General features: G+C 39.3%; 1 protein-coding gene across 1 annotated transcript; it reads right to left on the bottom strand.

Moving 5' to 3' along the window:
* Nucleotides 1–618: 618 nt before the first annotated feature.
* Nucleotides 619–27,459, bottom strand: LOC135083828 (protein TRC8 homolog). The gene is made up of 2 exons (XM_063978568.1): nucleotides 26,989–27,459; nucleotides 619–2,838 (listed from the first exon to the last, which is right to left on the bottom strand). Exons 1-2 carry the CDS (start codon nucleotides 27,236–27,238, stop codon nucleotides 1,067–1,069), a joined length of 2,022 nt encoding a protein of 673 aa, XP_063834638.1. The 5' UTR covers nucleotides 27,239–27,459; the 3' UTR covers nucleotides 619–1,066.

The following is a 27,459-nucleotide window of genomic DNA, read 5'->3' as shown; positions in this document are numbered from 1 at the left end:
GATGATGCCACCACTGATCTATTGACATACATTTTAACATCTCTAACAACTTACTTTGATTAATTTGTAATCATCGTCCCAGGGATACAGGGATATGACGTTACAGAACTGCAGTCTGATTTTTGAAAAAAGTTTTTTTTCTCTTTTTAAGTCATGCCAGTGATCAGGTCTACTTGGTGTATTTATTCTTGGAGACGTTTGAGCACTCTATTTACTTATTTTATTTATTACTTAGATATTATATTATGAACTTACTGCCTTATTTCAAACTAGTCATTTTACCAAAGAATTTTATGTAAAACTGCTTGAACCAGTTACTTCGTATGGAAATGTGTAACATGTTTAAAAACAATTAAAATTGTTGATAATTTTCGAGGTAACAATTTTTTGATGAAGCTAAAGATTTATGAAGATATACTAAATAGTTATTAAGAGTCACGGAAAGTTTGTCAAGATGTTTTTCCCCGATCGCCTTAGGATGAAGATTGTGTATTTTTGTGAGAATTTCTAAACAATATGTTACATTTTACGAGACAATAAATGTTATACATTTTATATTATAGTTTTCTTTTAATCAAAAAGTGAGTTGATGCCATGGAAACAATTAAAATGAACCAGTTGCTACTAAAATAATAGTTTATTTACAGTTTATTATGAGAAAAGTTACTATTTTTATATTTTCTTTTAAGTTACAATCGAATATTAAAAGCTATTTCTAAATACCTTAACTATTTACAAATAGCTTTGTTTCATCTAAATATATGACAAATTTCAAACATATCGTATATTTGTATTTTGTTTGCTATAATAGAATCACTCGCAATTTTTGTTATTTAAGTTTAATAAACGCAAAACATTTAGTGGGAACAGTCAGCGTCCTTCGCTCGCGGCGCACTCACACAACATAACCACTCGAATCACAGGTATATCTGATTTATATAAGTATATAATCATATAAAAAAACAATAACTTACTATACAAATTAATACCACTCACATCGCCGATTTCTAGACTTGACACAGAATTAAACTAAAAGAAAGTAGTCGTCGTCGTCAAACTCCAAGAGTCATCTGACGCCCTCTCCTAGCAGTAAATCTGGTTCTTCTTCTAGAAGAAGGTTTTGGTTGTTGCTGTTCTCCTCGTTACCCGCCTCGGAATTGTTGTCTTTATTCACGTCGCTGTCTATCTTGTACAGTATGTCGTGGCACAGCGGGCAGCGGTCCTGGACGTACAACCATTTCCGCAAGCACACGCCGTGGAAGAAATGGTTACACCTGGTGATCTTCGCGGAATGCATCTCTTGATAACAGATTGCGCATACGTCATCTAATCTGTCCAGTTGGTCTACGGAAGCTTCTCTGAGTGAGTTGATCTTGTTTACAGCGGTGCGACGTTTCATAAACACCGACCAACCCGCCCTAGCCTCACACCAGATGTTGAAATACGCGTGAATGCACATCATCACAGCGCGAATCGCTCCGCCAGATTCGAACAACAGAATCCACGCTCCGTTGAAGAACAAGAATATCCCAAAACAAAACTCGATCGTATTTCCGAACGCGCGGATGTAATACACGTAGTCATCCAGTTGCTCCCAAAACGTGCTTCTGTATGCGTCCACCAGGAATAACGAGTAGATCATGAGACTTACTATGACCTTGACTATGACTTCTATGCTGAAAGCGCTCACGGCTAACAGCCAGGTCGATATCGTATGTTGAGACCATAAGTACACCAGTAAGGAGATCGGGAAGATTATGAGAAACGCGCACACACCTAGCGCTCTCACGTGCCTGTGTGTACTCGGGTTGTGTGACGCACTGAGCGACATCAGCATAGGGTTTACGATATTGTGTAAGAAGTGCAACAAAGCCGTGAATAATAAACAGAAGTTTCTGCACAGTCGGACGAATCTCTTTTCAGGGTTGAGCGAGGTCAAACCGGTCTGCAAAGCGAGTATGTAGAACAGGATCGCGGAGACCGCGCCTATACTCTTGTCTTCCTCCTCATCTGTGAGCAGGATCCATTGGAAGAAGTTGCCGATGTAGTGACAGAAGAAGGAGATTACTGAAGTCATGCCTAGAACAGCTGTGATGGTTTCACACCCAGTTACTAGGAGCGACTTGGCCATTGACGCGAGGGATTGCACTGCGAGTAGAGTGGACACTTTGAGGCCTTCTTCAGCGTCATCTTCGTAGTTGTCCATAAGGAGCAATATCGCGTGTTCTGCGACTCTCATCACCCAAAATACTCTCAGAACGCAAGGTATGTTCAGTCGCATCCACTCTGTTTCGACTAGCGCTGACAGGCCGTAGTTGCTGACGAAGAGGCGGCCATGTTGGTAGCCGGCATAGATCACTTGTATCACATTGTAGGCGGACGACCAGAGAACATACTTGACGAGGAAGAGCGGTAGTAAAGTCGAGAATACCGGCGAATGGTGCAGCAGTTGTGGGGGTACCGGGAGCATCGCTAGGAAGGAGGGCGCCATGAAGCTCATGGGTAGGAGTTTTTGTATGGTTGCGTGTCGTGGTCCTAAGTGTACGTTTCGGAATATGATGGCTAGGACGAATTGTATAGCGAAGTTTTGTATGACTAGTACGCCGGGTCCTTCGAGATCTATGAGGTTTCTCATGTTGAGGTTGAGGATGTCTTCTAGGATGCTGGTGGTGGGTGCGGCGGCCTCGGCTGCCGTGGCGTTGAGCGCCAGGATCTGCTTGATGGCGGATACATTGGTCCAGTACGAGACGAAGACTAAGCCCACGGACATGAGGTAGAGGTACACTATGATGAGATGCTTCGTGTAGAGCACGAATATGCATAGTGCCGACATACATCCTGGAAAGAAGAGAAAGGCAACAGTTATTATTTTGTTTCGTAGGAACAACAAACAAACAAAAACATTTAGTTATTTAAACTATTGTAAAATAGGCAACATTTTTAGCTGCCCATATTATCGCAGAGTTCAGAATCCTACAATGTGGTTTTATTTTTTGGATCATCCTTTAATAAATATTTTATTAATATTACGACTTGACGATGTGGAAGTCTGACAAATCGGCGCTTTAACAAAATGTGTTTATTGGGCGCTCGAGCGCTCATTTTATTAAATCCATTTCAAGGTGTTAATTAATTACTTATTACTTTTACATTAATACCGCTTTATAACCAGTAAAAGTGTATTAAACACGATAATTGTTAAAACAAATAAATATTTCAATTCTGCAAGTATCAGGAAGCATATTAAGGTTTTAAAACGGATCGGGTCAGGTTTGTATTGCCATATAAACCAGTTTTATTTATAATCTCGGAACTGAACATAAACTAGGCGTATTTAACTAGCGAACGTCATCGGAGTAAGTATAATAATAATTAATAACTCGTTTATTCTAAAACCAATATTTTTATCGCATAGCTTAGGGATAATCAATTTACAGGCAGCCGAGCTCTACATTTTACAAGAATGTATCATAATACCTGTAGATCTGGGAGCATTCAAGTATTACGTAACGCAATTTGGGGGGGAGGGGGGTCTCGTAAAACGTTACGATGCGTTACAAGGGCGGGAGGGGGTCTTTCTTACAAGACGTTACGTAACATTGTTTCTTTTTTTTAATAAAAATTTAGGGAATTAAAACTCCCAAATTGGCAACCCTTTTCGTTTACGTTTTACGGGGAATCCTTCAATTGTATTATAGTCTGGTCGTCATTTTTCATTTGTTCTCGCAAGTTGGCAAACCTTTTCGTTTATACACTCGACATCAAATAAATCGCACCTCCCGCGACAAGCACTTTCAAACGTATGCATCCCCACTTCCCACCAATATTGGCACCATTTAAAAGCCTAGTTCTAAACTTAATTTCATTAAAGGAAAGGTTTTTACCCCAAAAATGTGTCTTTAGAAGGATCCAGAGTCACTTCTTCAAAAAATAGGTAGTTATGCTTGAGCCAACTTTTATAGCTATAAAACTGTTAAGTTGGGATTAATCGCTATCCATCTGTTAAATGGTCACTTGAGTGTTACGTAACGTTTAGAGAGGGGGAGGGGGGGGTACAGAAAAACGTTACGGTGCGTTACAAGGGGGGGAGGGGGAGTCTCAAATCTTCAAAAATTGCGTTACGTAATACTTGAATGCTCCATCTAACGCATATCTCTCAGTCAGTGCCTGTGGGATGAGAGCGGCACGGGAAGGTGTTTTTGAGACGTTAAACGTCAGCGAGACTTCATATACGCTTCAGATTTGTATGCTATATGGGCATTTCTCCACTAAATGGAAAATCGCTGTCCCAAGTTAAATTTATGTAGTAAACCTTAAAATTTCTCAGGTTTTTGTATCAATACCGACATAGAATTAGGTATTCTTAGCATGACATAGCATATTTAGTAATTTAATCATGGAATATTCGAATAAATAATCTCAAACGTCTCAAATCACAGTCCCCTGGTACGTCCCTTTTCCAGAATTACACATATTGTTACAAATGTTTATTATATTGCTGTTGATATTTGAATAAAAAATATCCAAATACATTAACAATAACAGTTAGCATCTTAATACATCACAAACAATGTTTACAATATAATTTTAATCAAAATATCCTTCTGAGAATGCTGTCCTCAAATTATTAAAACATTCCCCTGTTAAAATTTTAAAACCGGTTTAAAGTCATATTTAGTTTTGGCGCAAAGCACTTAGATCGCAAAACGGAACGCAATAGGTGTTAAGGTTGTTCAGTTGTGTAGCTAGTGGGCAGCCGCTATTTTTTTTAATGCTACTACTGCGTCATCTGGTGAATCACGCGTCTCGGCCGTCAGTGAAAACATTCCCCTGGTGAGCCTTTTTTTTAACTATTTTAAGAGTTTTAATAACGACAATTTGTTTAAATTAATTAATCTTCTAGTATGTAGCCACATAAGTTGCGTTTATTTTAATGTTTTAAAATGATATTGTTTTATGAAGTATTCACGTAAAAATAACATTCCCCTGGCGAACATTCCCCTGTCATTTCATAGCACAGGGTACTGTTCATACCACAGGGGACTGTTCATACTACTGTTTTCCTAGGTTTTGACCACTAAAATAACGTCTTTTTAGTAGGTATTATCTCAAAATTTCACCGAAAAAGAAGCTACGCGAAACATGAGAAGAATTTCTAGAACAAAAACGTATAGCTGTGCAATTTTGATATCATCGACTTGAAACATTACCCTAAAAGAAAAATTGAAAAAAAGAAGAAAAAAGAAAAACTTTAAATAAAATCAGTTAAAGATATGAGTTGTCGTGAGCATAAGGCTGTAAAAAAGGTTTGGAGGGAGCACTGTGCTAAGTTTCGTGCAAAAAAGAAAGTCATGAAGACATAACAAATAATTTGTGTTTCTTTACGAGATCGAATCAGAAATGAGGAGATCCGTAAACGAACTAATGTCGGTGACATAGCCCGACGGATTAGCAAGCTGAAGTGGCAATAGGAAGGCACATAGTACGCAGAACTGATGGCCCATCGGCAGCAAGGTTCTGTAGTGGAGGCCGCGTGGACGTCCCACGCTGCGTTTTACGGTACACAAGGTGGACCGACGACATTATAAAGGTAGTAGGAAGGCGCTGGACGCAGGCTGCTACGAATCGATCAACATGGAAGTCTTTGAGGGAGGCCTATGTTCAGCAGTGGACGTCCTATGGCTGAAATGATGATGATGATAATGAACAAATAATTTCGGAAGGGAAAATACCTACATCTGATTCAGAAGATTTCGCAGAAGAACATCAGGCGCCTTTAAGATCATCTGACCCAACACGAAATAACAAGAATAGCGTTTCAATATTACATTCACCAGAAACGGGGTCAAAAAACAAAAATTAGCAGTAATAATGTTTTTTGTTTATTACTTTTTGTATTTTATTGGTTCTGTTTTAAAAGGCAGGATACTACATTTTTGATTATTATAAAGACTGACTTTAGTGTCATACAATTTAAGTCTTAAAACTTAATTGTTCGTTAAGTTTAATGCTACTGTTATTAGGCTTAAGAAAAGTCATTATAAATTAGTAATATTTGTTTTAATAATAATATTTTTTGTTTCAAAAACTTACATATTTTTATAATAGCAAAGAAAAATAAAGAGTTTGTTTATTCAAAGAAAAATACTAATTGTTTTTGTCCATAATACATTCCCCTGGGTGGTTGCAACATTCCCCTGTCGCAATTTTGCGAAAAATCGCCAATAACTCAAAAACTAAGGGGAAAATGTGTGGGCTTTTTTTAGATATGTATTTAAATTACTATTGCCCTGAATTTCGTTAACAAAATTTCTCAACATTTAATAAAATTACTTCAGGACAGTCTTGTATGGACGATTTTCCAAATAGCAGAGAAACACCCATATCACGCACGTCATAATGTCAATGTCAATGCCCATGCCGCTCCCATATCTCAAGCACTGGGATTCCGTGGAGGGTAGTTGAACGGGAAGCATGGTCGATCTGTTTTAATGGTTTCAATTTATTATTTAATGGGCTTTAGTGTACAAATTTGGTGTTATTTTGTGTTCTAAAGTGCAGTGAAGTGATAAATTATAAAAAAAAACATTGAAATTGAAATACTTCGAATTTGAGCGCGCATCGAGTGTCGAGTGGGTTGTCGTATGAACAACTTGCTTTGGACCCGGTGGCGTCTTGAAACCTGCTTACGGGCATACTTAACTCCACGGAATCCATGAAAAATCAATAGAACTGAAACACCCACGTTCTATTGATAACTATGTCAATTTTCACTCGACATTGGCAGAAATAAACCTCCCAGAGAGGTTTGGTTGCCATTAAAAAAAGATCTAGAGAAAAATCGGAGGCTTTTAATAATGGTGAGTCATTCTACACAGATTCCTATCCAATAGAAAGTGTTGTTGATATGATTCGTCTGTGTCAATGAAATGTTAGTAGAGGTATAGTCAGATACTATGAACGTAGAAGAGGGTTGGGAATTACCACGAGGAGTATATTCCCTCAGATGGTGTCTAGTGGTAATGAGATGCAATGCGACACTAGTTGGCAAATGAGTCAGCTATTCCAAGTTTTCTCAAACTTTCTTCGTCACCCAGGGTCTAAATGCCTTCCCTTCATTTTGAAAAGAAAGACAAATGAGAAAATTATTAGAAAGATACAATCTCTAGGCAGAGTAGGTATTTAGTGTTGTTGAACTCATGATTACATAATTCTAATATTTTCATCTACGCGTATGTCTAAAATGGATTCTTTCAAATGTGATTTTCAATATTACTGTGAAAGAGACTGGAGCCCCATTATCATCATTATTCAAATTACTGTATTTAAAGACACGAATTTACACGGTTGAACGAATGCCTAAAATAGAATCGATTTTACGTAACACACCACCGTTTTATTTGGTTCTTTGGTGACAAAACAACGTTAAAACGGCGTGCAAAGCCGCTGGCATAAGCTACCAGATCTATTGGTAGGTCCACTACAAATTACTTTTTCTATGGTTCCACCATGTAGGACTGAACTGAACAGTAGGATCACAGATCAACTTGCCCTGTGCCAGTAACATAATCTAAAATTAAAATGGTTTACATAATAACTTTCGATCACCATCGAATGTTGTAGAATCTTCTGCGTTGGCAGAATAATTAACCGACATAAGCTACCAATCTCGTTATTGGAAGGTCATCATCCATAATGTTGTCGCTGAGCTCTATGTTTTATATTCCGCATTCATTCACAAAAAGAGGCTGACAAAGGAGTTTCTTCCGCCACTTCTTCTCAGCATCAGCCCATATGTTGTCCCGAAGTAGTGGTAGGGCAAGCTACATTTGGGAAGTGTATAAGTGCCCTGGACCTTTCCTCTGCCTATGTACTGAATCAACTATTTAACTTCAGAGGTATATGAAGTAGATTCTTCCTAATGGCTACAACAGGGTGTTAGGGAATAGGGACACGTTGTCAAATAGGTTACAATGTTCAAATAAATGATGTTCTTAAATCGACACAAAGGAAATTGTTTGTCCAGACTCTTCATTATCAGATCATACTTCGTTCGTTTCACTGCTAGACAAAGGCCTCCCCCAAGGACCTGCCTTTGTGGAAATCTTTGGGGGAGGCCTTAGTCCAGCAGTGGACGTCATTTGGCTGAAATAACGAACGAACGAACGAACGAATGTTCAAAACTTCCGAATTCTGTTAAAAACTTCCCGAATGTAAGGCCCGGTTTCCAGTAAAGTGGAGACGGAATAACCACCAATCATCTTTCTGAACCGAAGCTGAACGGAGAGATGTAGAAATATAAAAATCTGATTGGTCCTTAAGGTCTCTACAACCAGAATACAACCTGAGAGAGACACGTGCCATTGATGTTCAAGTTTTCCATAAAACAAAATATGCACAAAACGAATCAATTTAACCACTAATGACCACGCACGAGTCCTTGACCGACTGTCTGACCTTCGATGGCAAAGAACTTTAACATATTCTAAATAGTAAATACTTTAAAATGTTACTGTCTAATCAACAAAGAATTAAAGATTAGTACAGTATCATCCCGGTAGTAACCTCTATTGAAGCCAAATATGTAGTATATAAATAATAAACACTACAATATACATAATTAACACGTGTCTGTTGATAGATTAACACTAAAATATTAACAACAAAGATAAGCTGACGCTTAGGTACATGAACCTCATTCGTGAGATTTTCAAATACATCGATTTATTCTGATACTTTGACCCTTAGGCCTCAGCCTCGAACTTAGCGGGCAGCGGGGCGGGAGCGGCGGCGGCGCGGCAGCGGCAGGATCTTATGCGTGAAATCAAATAGACCGGTTCTCGAAAACAGCGGCGCGGCAGCGGCGCCGGAGCGGGCAACGAGCGGGCAGCGGCGAGGGAGCGGGTAACGAGCGGGCAGCGCACTCCTTCTTTTGCCCACAATAAATCGAGCGTTAGGAATAAATTTGAATCGAAATAAAATTGTCGCCGTTTTTCAGACATTTCGTTTGCGAATAAAAACAAATATCTCGACAACACAACCCCGAACACAACACTTCGCCGCTAAAGCGCCGCGCGAGCTGCCCGCTTGTTTCGAGAACGGGTCTGCGTTGCCCGCCCCGCTCCCGCGCCGCCGCCGCTCCCGCCCCGCTGCCCGCTGAGTTCGAGGCTGAGGCCTAAGGCCTCAGCCTCGACGCTTTAGCGGCGAAATGTTGTGTTCGGGGTTATTTTGTCGAGAATGTCGAGATATTTGTTTTTATTCGCAAACGAAATGTCTGAACAACGGCGACAGTTTTATTTCGATTCAAATTTATTCCTAACGCTCGATTTATTGTGGGCAAAAGAAGGAGTGCGCTGCCCGCTCGTTGATCGCTCCATCGCCGCTGCCCGCTCGTTGCCCGCTCCAGCGCCGCTCCCGCGCCGCTGTTTTCGAGAACCGGTCTATTTGATTTTACGCATAAGATCCTGCCGCTCCCGCGCCGCCGCCGCCGCCGCCCCGCTGCCCGCTAAGTTCGAGGCTGAGGCCTTAAGGAAATGAATGTGACACTGGTTTACATAGTTATGTAATGTTTGTCACGAAATTTCTATTTCTCCAAAATTCACCTATGAAGTATCATCAATTATTATCAAAAGACTCCCCGCAGTCTACAGACTTTAGTCAGCCGATGGTTTGATCGGTTTTTAATTTGTATGAGGAATCCGCTTATACCAAATAACCATGTAATTTACCAAATAAGTATAGAAGATACTTGTTCATCAAACTGATTATCAGCCCGACCGAACTATCGGCCGACAAAAAGTCTATATGTAGTATGCGGGGTATCTTAAATGTCTTGGACCCAGAAGGAATCAATAGAGGTAGATAAATTAGCAGAAATTATAGTTTTCGGTTGGTATCGGCCTGCATCCAACCACAATCCAACCGTAAGGCCTCAGCCTCGAACTTAGCGGGCAGCGGGGCGGCGGCGGCGGCGGCGCGGGAGCGGCAGGATCTTATGCGTAAAATCAAATAGACCGGTTCTCGAAAACAGCGGCGCGGCAGCGGCGCCGGAGCGGGCAACGAGCGGGCAGCGGCGAGGGAGCGGGCAACGAGCGGGCAGCGCACTCCTTCTTTTGCCCACAATAAATCGAGCGTTAGGAATAAATTTGAATCGAAATAAAATTGTCGCCGTTGTTCAGACATTTCGTTTGCGAATAAAAACAAATATCTCGACAACACAACCCCAAACACAACACTTCGCCGCTAAAGCGCCGCGCCCCGGCTGCCCGCTTGTTTCGAGAACGGGTCTGCGTTGCCCGCCCCGCTCCAGCGCCGCACAGTAGTTTGATTTTAAAAAAAGGTGGACATACGATCGAAAGTCATAATTTCACCGAAACAAAAATTGTTTTGGATAGCATTTTGAATGCTGATCAACATTTGTCATTATGCATTTTTCGATAAAACGAGCCTTTCATGCTTAAAAAAAATATGACAAGAAAATTTGTATGGAGAAAAATCTTTTTTATTTTTTTTCTGGCTACTGTTGCAAACTGTAGCGGTCAAACCTTATGTAGTCGTAAGTACCTATGGTGCCTAACATTACTACATAAATACTTTTTGCGGGCACGCGCGGCGAAGCGAGTAATGGACATGCAAAATTTTAAATATTTTTATTTATTTTTATTGATTTTAATGCACTTAAAGTAATTATTAATAGATAAATATACTTAGTCTAACTTACTACAGCCCCCTATTACCTCATTTCACGCTAAAACCTTTCAAACTAGAACCTAAGTTTGTAGGTACTAGGTAGTCTAAGTTGTTTTTATTGTCATTATAATATTCACTACTAGTCTACTGGTTATCGTGTAAGATAGATTAGGTAGATATCAACCCTTTGCCTAGGTATATACCTACTTCTTGGCACTTATAATACCGACATACATGATTAAAAAAAGTCTTCAAGCAAGAACCCTTGACTTCAATGGTTATGAAAGATTTTTTAACTTTCTAGAGTAGTCCTGTATAGATCCTTAAATCATTTTGACTGTCATAATCGATTACAGTAGGTAGTGGGTTCAGTAAGGGTTTCAACCCATATAGTAAACAATACATTTTTATGGCTCTCCATTCAGTTAGTCAAATAATTCCATCATAAATGGAAATATCCGTAACCCTCTTCTACACATTATTCATCATCCATCATCATTTCAACCATAGAACGTCCACTGCTGAACATAGGCCTCCCCCAATGATTTCCACAATGGCCGCTTGGTGGTGCCCTGCATCCAGCGCCTTCCTGCTACCTTTATGAGGTCGTCGGTCCACCTTGTGGGTGGACGTCCTACGCTGCGCTTTCCGGTACGTGGCCTCCACTCCAGAACCTTGCTGCCCCATCGGCCATTAGTTCTGCGTACTATGTGCCCTGCCCATTGTCACTTTAGCTTGCTAATCCGTTGGGCTATGTCAACGACATTGGTTCGTTTACGGATCTCCTCCTCATTTCTGATTCGATCTTGTAAAGAAACACCGAGTATAGCCCTCTCCATAGCACGTTGTGCAATTTTGAGCTTATTTATAAGGCCTATATTGAGAGGCCACGTTTCCGAGCCGTATTGCCACACATTATTGCAGATCCATTATGTACACCTCTACCTATAGTTTTATATGCCAGCTAACGTACACAAAAACTGCTGATGCATGGTGCAGATAATGTGATAACATTTTGGTGTACTGCAAACCTGCCTATTGGATTCTTTCGGAAAAAGTAAGTATGTGAGTGACTTTGATTATTTTGAACACTCTGATCAAGATAAGTGAATAGGCTAAAATATCTTTTTTTGATTGTTTTTCGAACGAAGATAATAATTGAAGACATGAATGGAAGAAGGTGCTAAATGTCGGATTTCAGATTTTTCTCAGTTCGATGATTGGGTAAAGGTATGCTTTATGTTTGAGGCTACTTATAAAGGTGTTATGTACGTTATCTTTTAAGACGAAAGGAAAGAAACTTACACCTCTTTAAAGGAGCCAAAAAAATAAAGAATATTTTTGCGAAAGTATAAGACTATTCAACAGAAGAACTGGAAATTACAGTTCTATCAAAATTGAAACTCTCCCGCTACCTACTGTAATCGATTATGACAGTCAAAATGATTTAAGGATCTATTCAGGACTACTCTAGAAAGTTAAAAAATCTTTCATAACCATTGAAGTCAAGGGTTCTTGTTTGAAGACTTTTTTTAATCATGTATGTCGGTATTATAAGTGCCAAGAAGTAGGTATATACCTAGGTAAAGGGTTGATATCTACCTAATCTATCTTACACGATAACCAGTAGACCAATAGTGAATATTATAATGACAATAAAAACAACTTAGACTACCTAGTACCTACAAACTTAGGTTCTAGTTTGAAAGGTTTTAGCGTGAAATGAGGTAATAGGGGGCTGTAGTAAGTTAGACTAAGTATATTTATCTATTAATAATTACTTTAAGTGCATTAAAATCAATAAAAATAAATAAAAATATTTAAAATTTTGCATGTCCATTACTCGCTTCGCCGCGCGTGCCCGCAAAAAATATTTATGTAGTAATGTTAGGCACCATAGGCACAGAATAAGTAATAGTACAGGTACAGAAGGATTACTCCGCAAGACGATTTAAATAAATGCGAGTCTTGCTACGACGCGATACAGTGGAATTCAGCTCGCACAGCACTACGTACCTACAATTTTATTCACCTACAAGTTTTGTCTCTTTCTATCGCGTGCCTCTGAACTCTTCTTACGCTGTTAGGGTTGCTGTCTAGTGAAAAAATAATTAATCTACTTATTTGTAATGAGGTACGTATGTAGGTAAGTATGCATTCATTATGGAAAACCTTGGGAGAGGCCTTTATCCAGCAGTGGACGTCATTTGGCTGAAACGAACGAACGAATTCTGAACAGTAGTCATGGTAGGTTAGGTTCCTATATTATCCTAAGAATTATTGATTACCTACATGGCCAACATACCTTTCAGCATCTTTGGGAAGCGAAAAAAAAAAGATAAATCCGGTAGATTTCTTTTCGAATTTAAACACCCGAACGCCGCACAATATTTCTTTCTCTTTATGTCCATTTAATAATACTTCGATCATAGAATTATAATCATACTACAAAGCACGCCAGCGTCTTGACGGGCGCGCCGTGTGTCACTCGACTGATATAATACCCGCCGGCGGGGCGCTTCGCTGTAGGTAATTATCGGATGTACCGCGCGGAGTGAGCCAGGCCTGCCATAGGTACTTACGACTACATAAGGTTTGACCGCTACAGTTTGCAACAGTAGCCAGAAAAAAAATAAAAAAGATTTTTCTCCATACAAATTTTCTTGTCATATTTTTTTTAAGCATGAAAGGCTCGTTTTATCGAAAAATGCATAATGAAAAATGTTGATCAGCATTCAAAATGCTATCCAAAACAATTTTTGTTTCGGTGAAATTATGACTTTCGATCGTATGTCCACCTATTTTTAAAATCAAACTACTGTGCGCCGCCGCCGCTCCCGCCCCGCTGCCCGCTAAGTTCGAGGCTGAGGCCTTACCAACAGTGCGATGTGGAAATCATCGGGGAAGGCCTTTGTTCAGCAGAGGACGTCCTGCGGCTGAAATGATGATGCCTCTCGTTGGAAATTTAATATAATAGAAATATCAGCTACCCACAGGATTGTCAGGATAAGTATTCTAAAATAGAAACTGATTGCAGACAGACAGTTGCATAACAAGTTCACGACTAGTTAGACCCACGACCTAGGTTCAATTGGAGATAACATTCTCTGTCTACCCCAGACGTTTTAGATTGATTGCTGTATACGTCATAGCGATAGGCAATCTTGGGAATACTCTAGAAGTCTAGAAATTATGTCAACGCCTTCAGTAGACAATGTAACATTCGTGACAGATTCTAATTCGAAATCGCTTCACGTAGAAGCTGCGAGGGAGGTTATTATAAAACAAGCCTCAAAACTAGATTTAAAATTATTAATATTCGAATATCTACTATTTAATAGTTATTATTAGCTATGGACTCGGATCAGGAAACCTCGAGCCATCGAATATTCTACACCATGCAATACAATAACATGGTCAGACACGTCATTAATGAACCAAATTAAAATATTTTCGACATTTTGCTGACCGACTGCGTAATAAGCAAAGTCATAAGAAGGAAACTAGGTACTTGGAAGATGGATTTTAATGTGGTCACGACGAATCACGACGAAATATAATAAACTTGCTATGAGAGGAATGTCACATACATTATGTCAGAGAAATGGACGTAAAACTGCGTAGTATGATTTTTAATAAACTTATTTTAGCCAAGAACTAATATTGCATCCTTCCTGCGGCTTATAAGGTCAATTATTATTAATTACTAGACTGTAGTAGCCCTACTTGACAGACATAAAAGTGGGAGGAGGACACAAAGGGTGCAGGTTTCCCTGCCCTAGGGAAATTAGAAGTTGCTGCGATAATTATTAATCAAATGAAGTGGCAATGGGCTCGGCATACTCTCCCATTGAAAGAAAAACCGACAACAAATAGGATATTTATTTTTTGCATTTATCAGAACAGATTTTTTTCTCATTATCATTGAAATACATTCATTTTGAAAAAGCCGGTTTTATTAAACATGCATTGTATGCTAATTGAAGAGCATTTCTAAAAAGAAATTGTACTATTGTAAAAGAATTTAAGTTCTAGTAGGCATTTTTATAGTTCTAATGAGCATTTTAATTGTTATTTTCTTACTGGCCTAAATTGGCAGTGGTAGAATTGATACTGGAACGTGTAAAAGTACTTTTTAAAAGCCTACTGGCATAAAAAAATAAGTTTTATGAGTTTTTACCTTTGACCGATCAATCAATAGCACTATTATTCACAGACGTCATAGCAATGACCTTTGGCCAGTGGACTAATGGACCTGGGGTCCTTTGATACAAAAATAACAACCTAGTATCCTACTTCCTACTAATATTATAAAGGTGAAAGTTTGTGTGGATGTTTGTTACTCTTTCACGCAAAATCTACTGAACGGATTTTGTTGAAACTACAGTATTATTATTTGTAACCCAGATTAACATATAGGCTATAATTTATGCGAATCTGTGGTACTAAATTTCACGCGGGTGAAGCCGCGGGCAAAAGCTAGTTGATAATAAAGCCATCCTGACAATATCATAGTTGGGACGGTTCACGGCTGGACATTTATCGCCCGTATTCACAAATTTTACTATGAGGTCGTGCGCGAGGACGCACAGGGTGACACAGAACCAATCACAGAGCTCTATTCAACGCTGTGCGTTCGATTTGCTGCTTCACTTAAGCAAGCATCGTTTGTGAATATGGGCGTATATAAGATATAATTGATTATGTAAGATATAATTTGAAGTATTTTGAAGCCAAAACTTTGTCCAGCTCACGCGACAAAAGCAGTTCAAACGCATTCGTAATTTCGTACGGTAATCTAGGCTCAATTAGCGCAACTGACGCGGACGCATGAAGAGGTGCAAAGGTTATATCCACAATTTTTGGCGATGCTCTTATCGACGACCCGGATTCAGCAAGTCTACTCCAAAATATACGTAGTTTCGTGCCTATCTGTCACTGTCTCTCATTCTGGCATCTCGATTTGCGTGAGAGGGATGGTAGCATTCGAAACTTCGGATAACGTTTTTCGGAGTAACATCCTAGGCTCCGTAAAGATCTTTGCATTGTTTTATCTGGCAGGCATACTGGTTGACCTTTTTCTCTACCAACAGCTTTATAGAACAGGTTCGTAGATTACACTACTTTGACTAGATTTAGGAGTTTCTGAACTATGTAGATGATATCATCATTATTCATACGGCTCATGTTCACCATTGGCAGTTTTCTGGTTCCTCTTTTTTCCTTAGTTTATCAAGATTTCCTTGCTCTATTTGACAAGCTATCTCTATTTTTCCAGTTATTAGACGTTTCTGATATGAAGCTAGTTTCACGAAGCTCAATTCAATTTAATTGGAAGCATAAGCATAGATTGAGACTTTTGATTGGTTAAATTTGAATAGTTAGACCAAACCCAGACAGAATCAGATTCTCTGTGTTGTTTTGCAATACTTCCATTGTTAGATTTGCACTAAAGCGTAGCCATTGTGACTTGCAAATAATGATCAATCTTAGTATAAAAACGCTGGATTGCGGTAATTTTGTGGCATTAAACACACACTACTGTAGTGCAACGGTCATTACTAACCACCATCATCATAGAAATAGTAAAGAAACATTGTCTAAAATTAAAATTGAGTTTTTCTCAGCAAGAAAACAGTCCAGAATGCAACCGGAACCATGTGGGTTTTAAACTTTAAATCTAGATCTATACTAATACTATAAATGTGAAAGTAACTCTGTCTGTCTGTCTCGCTTTCACGCCTAAACCACTGAACCGATTTTGATGAAATTTGGCATAGATATAGTTGAGTCCCGGGAAAGGACATAGGATAGTTTTTACCCCGGTTTTTGAAACAGGGACGCGCGCGATAAAGTTTTACTGTGACAGAAAAAATTGCACGCGGGCGGAAAGCTAGTACATAATATACAAGCGAAAGGTCACTGCATGAGGGTTCCTTTTGGGACGTAGGTGCTTACTAAGACGGGATTTTGCAAAATTCAACCCCTAAGGGAGTAAAACGGGATCCACGCGTATGAACTATGAAGTCGCGGGCGGCCGCTAATACACATTTTTTTTATATTGAATTAAATTAATTCAAAATCGATGTTGTCATGCACCAAAGCGGGTCACTCTGTTTCATTTTAACCTCAGACGTATTTAAGGTCATATTTAAATCGGCCACTCCCAAAAATGCCGTTAAGTTCTGAGAAGGGTCATTCACCCTAAGGTAGCTTTATGTTAATTTGCAAGTATTTTTAATGTCAATCAGTAATTAAAATCCTCTTAATTAAAATCATTTTTTAGATTGGAGAGGAGAGTGTTAAAAACTTAAAGCTCTCTTAGGGGCTCTTCTATTATTTTGTTTGTTGTTAATGATAAGAATAATATAAAAAAGAGTGAAGTGAAAATTTCAACAGCTTAACTATTACGGTTCAAAAGAATCAGAAGACAGCTATGCTATGAGATACAACAACAGCTCTGAGTTTCTGAGATAGAAAGATAACGAGGGTAATGGAACAGGGCCCTGTTGGCACCCCTGGGGTACCCTAAGAAAAGATGCAGGAACCATACAACAGGAGATCCGCACGCAGATGTTGATCTATCAAGCCTGCCCTACATTCCTCGACTCTAAAAACAGGAAAAGACAATTCTACGATCTCCTTGCTATAAACCTTATAAAAAAAGTAAAGCAAAGGATTATACAGCATGTCCCAGAATGGGTGAATCAAACTGCTAGGGGAGGTAGCTCTACTAATGTACTATCTCTAAAAAATATGAAAAAAAAGCGCATGACACAAAAAAATTTTTTTTTTAAAGTGAAAATAAATCAGCTTTGCCTAAGTATCTGGTTATAAATTGCTGCGTTTGGAGTTTATTTGTACTTTTTTCTTACTAATATTAATTGGACATGATCGCTTCGTTTATCTGTAAACAAACTTTTGAAAATAATGACTAGATTTAGAGTTTAGAGCACTTTATTTAAAAAAAACCGTACTCAATTTTTTTTTGCATATTTTTTAGGGATAGTACATTAGTAGAGCTACCACCCCTAGCAGTTTGATTCACCCATTCTGGGACACCCTGTATAAAAAGTACAGATGCCGACAGGACCGAGGGAAACACCAGCCGGCTAATCAATACCTGACGTCAAACGTTTGTTTCGGCCCGAAGCAAGGTCAGCCTGAATAATATTGACTTAGGATTATTTTATGCATAACAGAACAACAATGGAATTTTGTTTGTGTCAAGCATGTTTCCTTTACATGTCTTCTCGGATATGACCTGGGCATTTACAAGACAATAGTGAGTAGGCATTTTGCTAGGCAGAGTTATGACCCTAGATAGCATCGATTAGGCCGTGTTTCCACAAAATCGGAGGCGAGAGGAGATATGCAGCTTATTATTTTTATTTTATAAATGGTCCGTGACCCTCACTCGGCATGGGGCACACTGAAAACCAGCGCTGTGGCCTTCGTCAGTTCGTCACCGTGGGCCACGGCATATGCTGAGTGGGGTCCCGTTGCAGTGGGCATCTTGTTTGTGAATGGGTGGCACTGCTCAGTTTACTCTTGTTTTTACTTTTTCTTCCTTTATTATGTGCCACTGTCATGTCTATGTAATTGACTGTATTTGTGTGATGTCCATTGTAATAAATGTATCTTTCTTTCTTTCTATGTGTTTGATAACCAATCAGATTTCGTTATTTCCACATCATCTCTTCGCTCAGCTTTGGTTCATAGATCTGATTGGTCATTCAAACACGTCTCTCTTAACCGGGCTTAGGACTCTTTCAGTTACTGTTCAATTTTGCGGTATCTTGAATTACTGGATTGCCGTGGACCTTAAGGTCCGTAAAATATTTGAATCTCGATTCAAACACAGCCAAAGAATTCTTTGACAATTAAATTTAACCGCCTCTGTGGTCTAGTGGTGGTCTTACCTACTGCTTCAGATGCAGAGGTCCCGGGTTCGATTCCCAGCGGGGGCAGATTTTTCTGTTCGGTTTGGTTGGTGGTAGGGCTTGTTCTAAGTCCACCTCGCTAGCTACCACCATCTTACCTAAGTGTCACATGTTAACGGCATTGTTGAGTTCCGGCAGTTAGAGGTAAGATAGCCAGTTCCTCTGTGGTTGAGGATTCCGGGTGAAGCTCGCTTCTACCTTCGGCCTGATCATCACTTACCATCAGGTGAGATACAGGCCAAGAGCTTCCTCGTTGTTGAAAAAAAAGTCTATAGGTCTAGGTAGATAGATCTATAACTAGACTAGACAGTGTTTGAACTTAGGAAGCATGTAAGGACCAGTTTGACTGGCGCAAGCGGCGGCAAGGTTACTCAGTTGCAGTCACTCAAGTTCTATGTGACACGAGTGTAACTATGAAATTAGCGCCTATGGTTACACATCCTACCATTTACTTAACTATAGCTTTTGCTGCGAATTCGTCCGCGTATATTTCTATAGTTTTTGCGTGGTAGAGTAATGAACATAGCTTTGCATCAGGTTGTAGGGATTTTTTCTGGTTTTAACTTTTAGTGGATAAATTTAGGTCCTGTCCAGCTGCAGGGAGAAATTTTAAGACATTAAACAGCAATTTGTTGATATGGAATTTTATGTATTTTCTTGACGATATTCAGCATAGAAAAAAAACAAGTTTTTATTATTATGAAAATAAAATGTTTAAGAGTCAACAACCAAAAAATACCATGCTGTGAAAACATTCACGTAGCAACGCTGAAAACATGTTTACGTCAATTAGTAAAAATGTTGCTTCGTAAATAAACATGTTTGTAAGTTAGGTAAGTTGTCGGACGATCGCTTTGTCTGTTTGCCCGTATATGCGCTACGATCGCGGTTTCAGCTTCGAATCCCTCTAGGGGCAACTATTGAATGCAAGCAAAGTATTGATCTCAGTTTCATTCAAAGTATTGATTATAGCTTTTCGGGCTACTTTTCATCTCTATAAATAAAGCTGAATGCGGGCAGTGCAGGACCGGACGTTGTGGAAATCCTTGGGGGAGGCCTTTGTCCAGCAGTGGACGTCATTTGGCTGAAACGAACGACGAACGAACGAAATAAACCTATGTATATGTTTATGTATATTGGCTTCTTTTTTTTTTTTTTTTCTTGGCTTTCGCGGTTTGCGTTTAGCCACAACGGTATTGGCTTCTTAGGGCTGCGCGATTGTTAAGTTCGTTCGTTTCAGCCAAATGACGTCCACAGCTGGACAAAGGCCACCCCCAAGGATTTCCATAAAGACCGGGACTGCGCCGCCCGCATCTAGGCACCTCGCAAGACCTTCACCAGTTGATTGGTGTCACATACCAATTCGTAGCGGGTTCCAAGACAGTTAGAACCCCTCGGGACTACTCAACCTTCACTGGTTGGGTTTCATTGGAGGCCAAGCTGTAGAACGTAAAGTCCCGTTTAGTGCAAACCACGCGTTCGGAGTCGCGTGCGCACGCTAGTAAATTAGTATTTTCAAATAACTACAAATAAGTACCTAATATAATTTGTCTTGAGGCCTCGGCTAGACAAGGTCACGTCACGACTCCAAACTCCAAAGCGAATCGGGGTCAAAGTCAAAGTCGATTTTGGTTTATTTATTCGACTTAACTTTCGCAAGGTACCGGTTTAGAGATCGCCGATTATTCGGACCGTTTTGTTTGGGATTCGAATCTTCGCGAAAGTGAAATGGGTTTAAGCACCAAAAAGTTACTTTTGTGCGTTTCTCCTGTGCCTTAAAATATTTTCAGTTTTGTATAAAAATACGTGGAATTGCTTAGAGACCCAATTTATTTTACAAATATCGATTATTATTAATTCAAATAACATTATTTTATGCATCTATAGATAGTAAATTAATAATTAATTACCTAGCAGCCGCATAATGAACAATGTTGTGTCAATAAACTGTAATAATAACAACTTAATGTAAACGACTTATTACTTTTGTGTATTATTATTAGGTAAGTAGGTAGGTACCTTTTAATCAAACTAGTTTCGATACGATTCTACATTAACGCTCGTATTCACAAACGACGCTTGCTTAAGTGAAGCAGCAAACGCACGCACAGCGTTGAATAGAGCTCTGTGATGGGTTCGTACTTCGTATGTATGTCACCCTGTGCGTCCACGCACACTGTGAGACCTCATAGAAATGTTTGTGAATACGGGCGTATGATTCTTACCTACTTGGTTCATTTCATGTACCTACCTATATCGGAATAAGATTTTTTTTGACAAGGTCATACGTAAATTGGTGGATGAAACGCGTGCATAATTTCGAAACAAGTGCTACTTTAAAATGCATCGTAATTTGTATAGTTGCCACGCAATTTCGTACGCGAAAAGCGTTTTGTATGCGTATCGAATGGAATGAGTTGCACCGCCTAACTTTGACCGTAACTATAACGGTAACCGGTGTTTTTTGTATGGAGATTAACAGATTTTTGACGTTGGTCAAAGTTAAAGTAAGATGGTGCAACCCAGCCTAAGTCAGACATTAGACAGACAGCCAATGTGAATGAGTTCAGCTTTATTTCCTCTGTCCACGAAAATAAATAAGTAAGTAAACAATCCCGCGAAGGGGATTCACCTAATAACTTCTAGTAACAAAAACGAGACCAAAAAGGTTAGAGACCTTTGGTCTGAAGACTGAACCGCCAAAACATTATGCAAGTCACGTAGGCAATAATTTAATCTTTAATTATCGCCTTGTTTGAATCTTAAAATAATATTGAATGTCAACGATGATTGTATTTTTTTCCAGGTACCTAAGTAGGTTGCAGGCCAGCATTTGCCCAGGTCCATTTTAAATTATAGGACGGAAGCAAAAGTTATCGGATCTACAGGGTGTTAGGTAAATGGGTATATGAGCCGACACTAGCCCATGTTAACATGGGCATATAAATGGTATGGTGAAGTCAGAAAATTAATATCTTCATTTTAATTATTTTAATTTTAAAACGGGTTAAAAACTGTCCTATGTCCTTTCCCGGGACTCAAACTATCTCTATGCCAAATTTCATCAAAATCGGTTCAGTGGTTTAGGCGTGAAAGAGAGACAGACAGACAGAGCTACTTTCGCATTTATAATATTAGTATAGATTATTATTGTAATTTTAATCGGAAACCAGTTAATTATCTGCAATCGGCATCCAATAGGAAAGCTACACTACACATATTTGGGTATTTAAATTAATCTTATAACCAATTACAGTTATTAACAAAATCTTTTTATCAATATAAACCACAGCTATTTAGTGACACAATATAGTTTCCTCCAGATAAAATTTTTGGTTACCTATACACTTTGTAAAATTTAAAAATACATGCTTACTTACTACTTATCAGCTCATAAATAGTAGTATGTAAGTGTGTATTTGAAAAGTAATTGCTTCTACTTTTAATTAAAGCAACCATTAAGATTGGGGTGATGATAAGTTGACCTCTAGCCTCTAGCCACGGTCATATATTAATGTTGTCGTCCCGATTTTCAGTAGTGATGGTGGTACACGCCGTAATATTTGGAGGTCAGGGCCGGATCTACCATATGGCTTTTTGGGCTTCAGCCCAGGGCCCCGTGGATTCAAGGGGCCCCTAGCTAGCTAAGTCAAGTCAAAGTAAAAAATAGACGATAATGTGATAGTAGTATTAGCCCAGGGCCCCCCAAACTCACGGTCCGGTCCTGTTGGAGGTGGTTCTAGGGTTGACCGGACATGTTTGGCTTTTTAAGGTCGTATCTGGGCTAATATTCTCTCGCCCGGCTTTTTATGTGGTAACGTGTTGGGGGCCTCGGAGACACCAAAAAAAGCCACCAAAATTTGCTAGCATATAGGCTTTTTAATGTCACGCGGACTGTCAGGTTAGTGCGGAATGCGGATCGCTCCGCACAGCCGATCTGTATGAACTGCAAGGGAGCGGAGCGGTTCCTCCGGACCGCATTACTCTAAAACGCTCCCTAGAAGTTCATACAGATTGGCCGTGCGGAGCGGGTCCGCACCGGACGGTCCGCGTGACACTAAAATCAGCCATAATGTTACGAATGATGTCCGGCTTTTAGGGTAAAATGTCCGGCCAAATTAGGCACTGGGTCTGGCTTTTGGGTTTTTGGAACTGGAAACCCTGGGTGTCCCGATTTTCAGGGGTGAGATGGTGACCAAGCCGTTTCTCCCTGGATCGTATTCGTAACACGATAAATTACGACTTTTCACAAAAACTAAGAAATTACTGGTCTACTGACGGAGTTGATGCCTGAGGTGTGGGAGGATGTTTTTGTGACGTCAAACTTCAGCAAGACTTCAGATGTAATAATAATAAAAATAAGTTTATTTGAACAAATTGTTACATCTGGTATAATCACAAGGTGTTGGCGACATAATGATGAGATACGGTTGAACGTTAACGCCTGCTGTAAGATGACCCACGCTGAACTGTCCCACCAAACTCAATGACAGGGGGGCGCTACCATCGTTCAACTATATGGTTTCCAACATGGCAAACATCAGAACCAGCGATCCGGTATAGACGGTGGCGCCCCACTGTCAATGTCATGCATAGGACAGGGAAGGTATAGGCCTGGTGCTTCCCTGAGTCAGTGCCTAAGGTATAAGAGCGGCACGGGAGGCTGACATTGACATATTATGACGTGGCAGAGCATTAAGTCTGAAACACATCTTCTAACGACAGTCATACAATTTTTCAATAAAACTAGTAGTTCCAAAATACTGAACTGTCCTATGCATGACATTGACAGTGGGGCGCCACCGTCTATACCGGATCGCTGGTTCTGATGTTTGCCATGTTGGAAACCATATAGTTGAACGATGGTAGCGCCCCCCTGTCATTGAGTTTGGTGGGACAGTTCAGCGTGGGTCATCTTACAGCAGGCGTTAACGTTCAACCGTATCTCATCATTATGTCGCCAACACCTTGTGATTATACCAGATGTAACAATTTGTTCAAATAAACTTATTTTTATTATTATTACATCTGAAGTCTTGCTGAAGTTTGACGTCACAAAAACATCCTCCCACACCTCAGGTATCAACTCCGTCAGTAGACCAGTAATTTCTTAGTTTTTGTGAAAAGTCGTAATTTATCGTGTTACGAATACGATCCAGGGAGAAACGGCTTGGTCACCATCTCACCCCTGAAAATCGGGACACCCAGGGTTTCCAGTTCCAAAAACCCAAAAGCCAGACCCAGTGCCTAATTTGGCCGGACATTTTACCCTAAAAGCCGGACATCATTCGTAACATTATGGCTGATTTTAGTGTCACGCGGACCGTCCGGTGCGGACCCGCTCCGCACGGCCAATCTGTATGAACTTCTAGGGAGCGTTTTAGAGTAATGCGGTCCGGAGGAACCGCTCCGCTCCCTTGCAGTTCATACAGATCGGCTGTGCGGAGCGATCCGCATTCCGCACTAACCTGACAGTCCGCGTGACATTAAAAAGCCTATATGCTGGCAAATTTTGGTGGCTTTTTTTGGTGTCTCCGAGGCCCCCAACACGTTACCACATAAAAAGCCGGACGAGAGAATATTAGCCCAGATACGACCTTAAAAAGCCAAACATGTCCGGTCAACCCTAGAACCACCTCCAACAGGACCGGACCGTGAGTTTGGGGGGCCCTGGGCTAATACTACTTAGGGGCCCTACTATCACATTATCGTCTATTTTTTACTTTGACTTGACTTAGCTAGCTAGGGGCCCCTTGAATCCACGGGGCCCTGGGCTGAAGCCCAAAAAGCCATATGGTAGATCCGGCCCTGACCTCCAAATATTACGGCGTGTACCACCATCACTACTGAAAATCGGGACGACAACATTAATATATGACCATGGGTAGAGGCTAGAGGTCAACTTATCATCACCCCAATCTTAATGGTTGCTTTAATTAAAAGTAGAAGCAATTACTTTTCAAATACACACTTACATACTACTATTTATGAGCTGATAAGTAGTAAGTAAGCATGTATTTTTAAATTTTACAAAGTGTATAGGTAACCAAAAATTTTATCTGGAGGAAACTATATTGTGTCACTAAATAGCTGTGGTTTATATTGATAAAAAGATTTTGTTAATAACTGTAATTGGTTATAAGATTAATTTAAATACCCAAATATGTGTAGTGTAGCTTTCCTATTGGATGCCGATTGCAGATAATTAACTGGTTTCCGATTAAAATTACAATAATAATCTATACTAATATTATAAATGCGAAAGTAGCTCTGTCTGTCTGTCTCTCTTTCACGCCTAAACCACTGAACCGATTTTGATGAAATTTGGCATAGAGATAGTTTGAGTCCCGGGAAAGGACATAGGACAGTTTTTAACCCGGTTTTTGAAACAGGGACGCGTGCGATAAAGTTTTTCTGTGACAGACAAAATTCCACGCGGGCGAAGCCGCGGGCGGAAAGCTAGTATAAAATATTTGTTTGTATGAAAAATGGATATAAGATCATAGCCTGGCTTGTGTAATCTGGGATATTAATAGGTGTGCACCTGTACCAGCAGCTGACCGTAAAATAATATTTGTGACGAATTGATTTACTCACGGGTTGTGATGATTTATAATCTGGCACCGTAGCTATATTCACATAATTTGTTTTACAACAATATAGTAAAATAAAATCATCACGATTCAACAAAGAATAATCTAAAATCTAAAGTAATGCTAGTTAGTTACCAACAATCTACAAATTGATTACAGGATAAATGAGTGCTATAAACATGTGAATGGATCTTTATCAGTTGTGAATGATTTGTTTTCTTTCATGAAAAATAAATAAGATATTATAAATCTTTGGATTTATCCTTGTAAAACTAACAATAAAGCTGAGTTGCACCAAACTTTGACCGTAATTATAAAGCTAACCAGTGATTTTTGTATGGAGTTTGACAGATTTTTGATGTTTGTTATAGTCAAAGTAAGATCTAGTGTAACCCAGCCTAAATATTTGGTAAAAATTAACACTCAGTCAAAAGTTACACACAATTTTCTACTTCAAAAATTCACCTGCTAATGATTTTAGATTGAAACTTTATTATTGCTTTTAAAAAGTTCATAATAAGCATTAAAAACGTCAAATATTAACCTTGGTGGCTAAATATTTTCTATTTAACATCAACAAACAAAACAAACTAAAAGGTTGGCTCACTCCACTTGTTTTTACAATCACTGATACTTAAATGAAGGTTAAACACACCTTCAAAATTTAAATCAAAAATAAAGGTCAACAGAAATATTACCAAATTCAAATTTTTGAATAGGTGGAGCAAAGAAGTAGATGTTTGGTATTTTTTGTCAATAACTCACAAGATGAGGTCATTGTATGATTAAAAATTTATCAAATAACTACCTAAAATTACGTAAAAAATATGGGGACTGCAATTTTGAGAGGAGATAAGTATGTAGGCAAGTTCGATTGTAACAATGTTATAAAAGAGCTTTTATAAAATGATTTTGGGTTATTGACCCATATCCCTTACATGCTAATCAGTTGGTTATCATAAATATTACAAAGTAACATGTAACATAATAGTGTTAATGAAAGGCAAGGGCTTTTATTCTTTGTAGAGAACTGTTCATTCAAGCAAGACTATGGATGCCTTTAATGGCCAGAACAAATACAATTTTTTGCGTTGTTTTTGGACCTCAAAACAAGGGAACAAAGTTTAAAATATGGTGGGAACTATATTCCTACCACCATATAAAGGGTTAAGTGTTAAATAAGTGACGATAATTAGCTAAAATAATACTTCAAAAAATACATCCTCATTTATTTAACACAAGAATAATAACCGTGTGTCTAGCAAACATTGACCTATGTGTTTGCTATTAGCATTCGACTAAAACCGATTAAAATAATTACCTATTCTGAATAAACATTTTTAAGAATGTTTTGAGGTCAGAGCAGGCATATTTAAATACCGATTACAGTGCAAATGCACTGAAACTAACTTAAATTTTCAGTACAATGAATTCATTATTTCGATAAGAAAGAAATAGTATCAATATTGGCTGTGAATCTTACAATGTCATTGTCAGAAATAAATAATTTGTTTTATGAAAATGTGACTTCTATGAATATGAATTGCTTCATGAAACTTTCACATCTATTTTGAAATGAACCCCTTTAAAAGCAATGTCAAATTCTAACCAGGACACCAGCAAGATTGAAAATTGAATTCTAACAGAACGAAATACGTGATTATTTTCAGTTTAGGGCAATGCAGAGATCCGTGTCGAAACCGCGTTGGGCAACTAAATGTCAATCTGCCGAGCGATATGTCGCAATGTAAGCGGGTACGTACCTAGGCAGCAGATGAGGAACTTGAGGAATGTGAAGAAGAAAGCGTTGTAGAAGTTCGAATCGTAATACGTCCCGTCAACATCGTTCAGCAGGTCGATGTGGTCCACCGTGATGTTGCTCAGGATCGACACCTCCTCGCCGCTCGTCACCGGCAGCCCCAGGCTGATCTTCAAGAACTCATCCACCACAAACAGAGGCGGCACTCGCAGAAGCACCTCCACTAGAGCCAGCGCCTTCGACCTCAACGACATAATTCATTTATGCTACCCTTTGCACACGTTAGCACACACAATTTGATGACCACAGCCGAAACGACGGACGGCCGGCGTTCACCCCCGGACTGTATTTTAGACCAATTTTGTTTTTTTTACGGGCTATTTGTAATCACGTAATAAAATACGAAAATAATGACTGAAATTTTTGCGACAATAAAAATTTGACATTACAAATTTCGATGTTGCCAGACTTAGAA

This window comes from Ostrinia nubilalis, chromosome 24, assembly GCF_963855985.1.
Source record: "Ostrinia nubilalis chromosome 24, ilOstNubi1.1, whole genome shotgun sequence".
NCBI lineage: Eukaryota > Metazoa > Arthropoda > Insecta > Lepidoptera > Crambidae > Ostrinia > Ostrinia nubilalis.
This window is presented reverse-complemented; position numbering and strand designations above follow the sequence as displayed.

Excerpts from the sequence above, each read along its gene's own strand:
- LOC135083828 (XM_063978568.1), bottom strand. The coding sequence starts at position 27,238 with ATGTCGTTGAGGTCGAAGGCGCTGGCTCTAGTGGAGGTGCTTCTGCGA. Across the intron at positions 2,839-26,988 it reads GTTCCTCATCTGCTGCCTAG|GATGTATGTCGGCACTATGC; the intron begins GTACGTACCCGC and ends TCTTCTTTCCAG.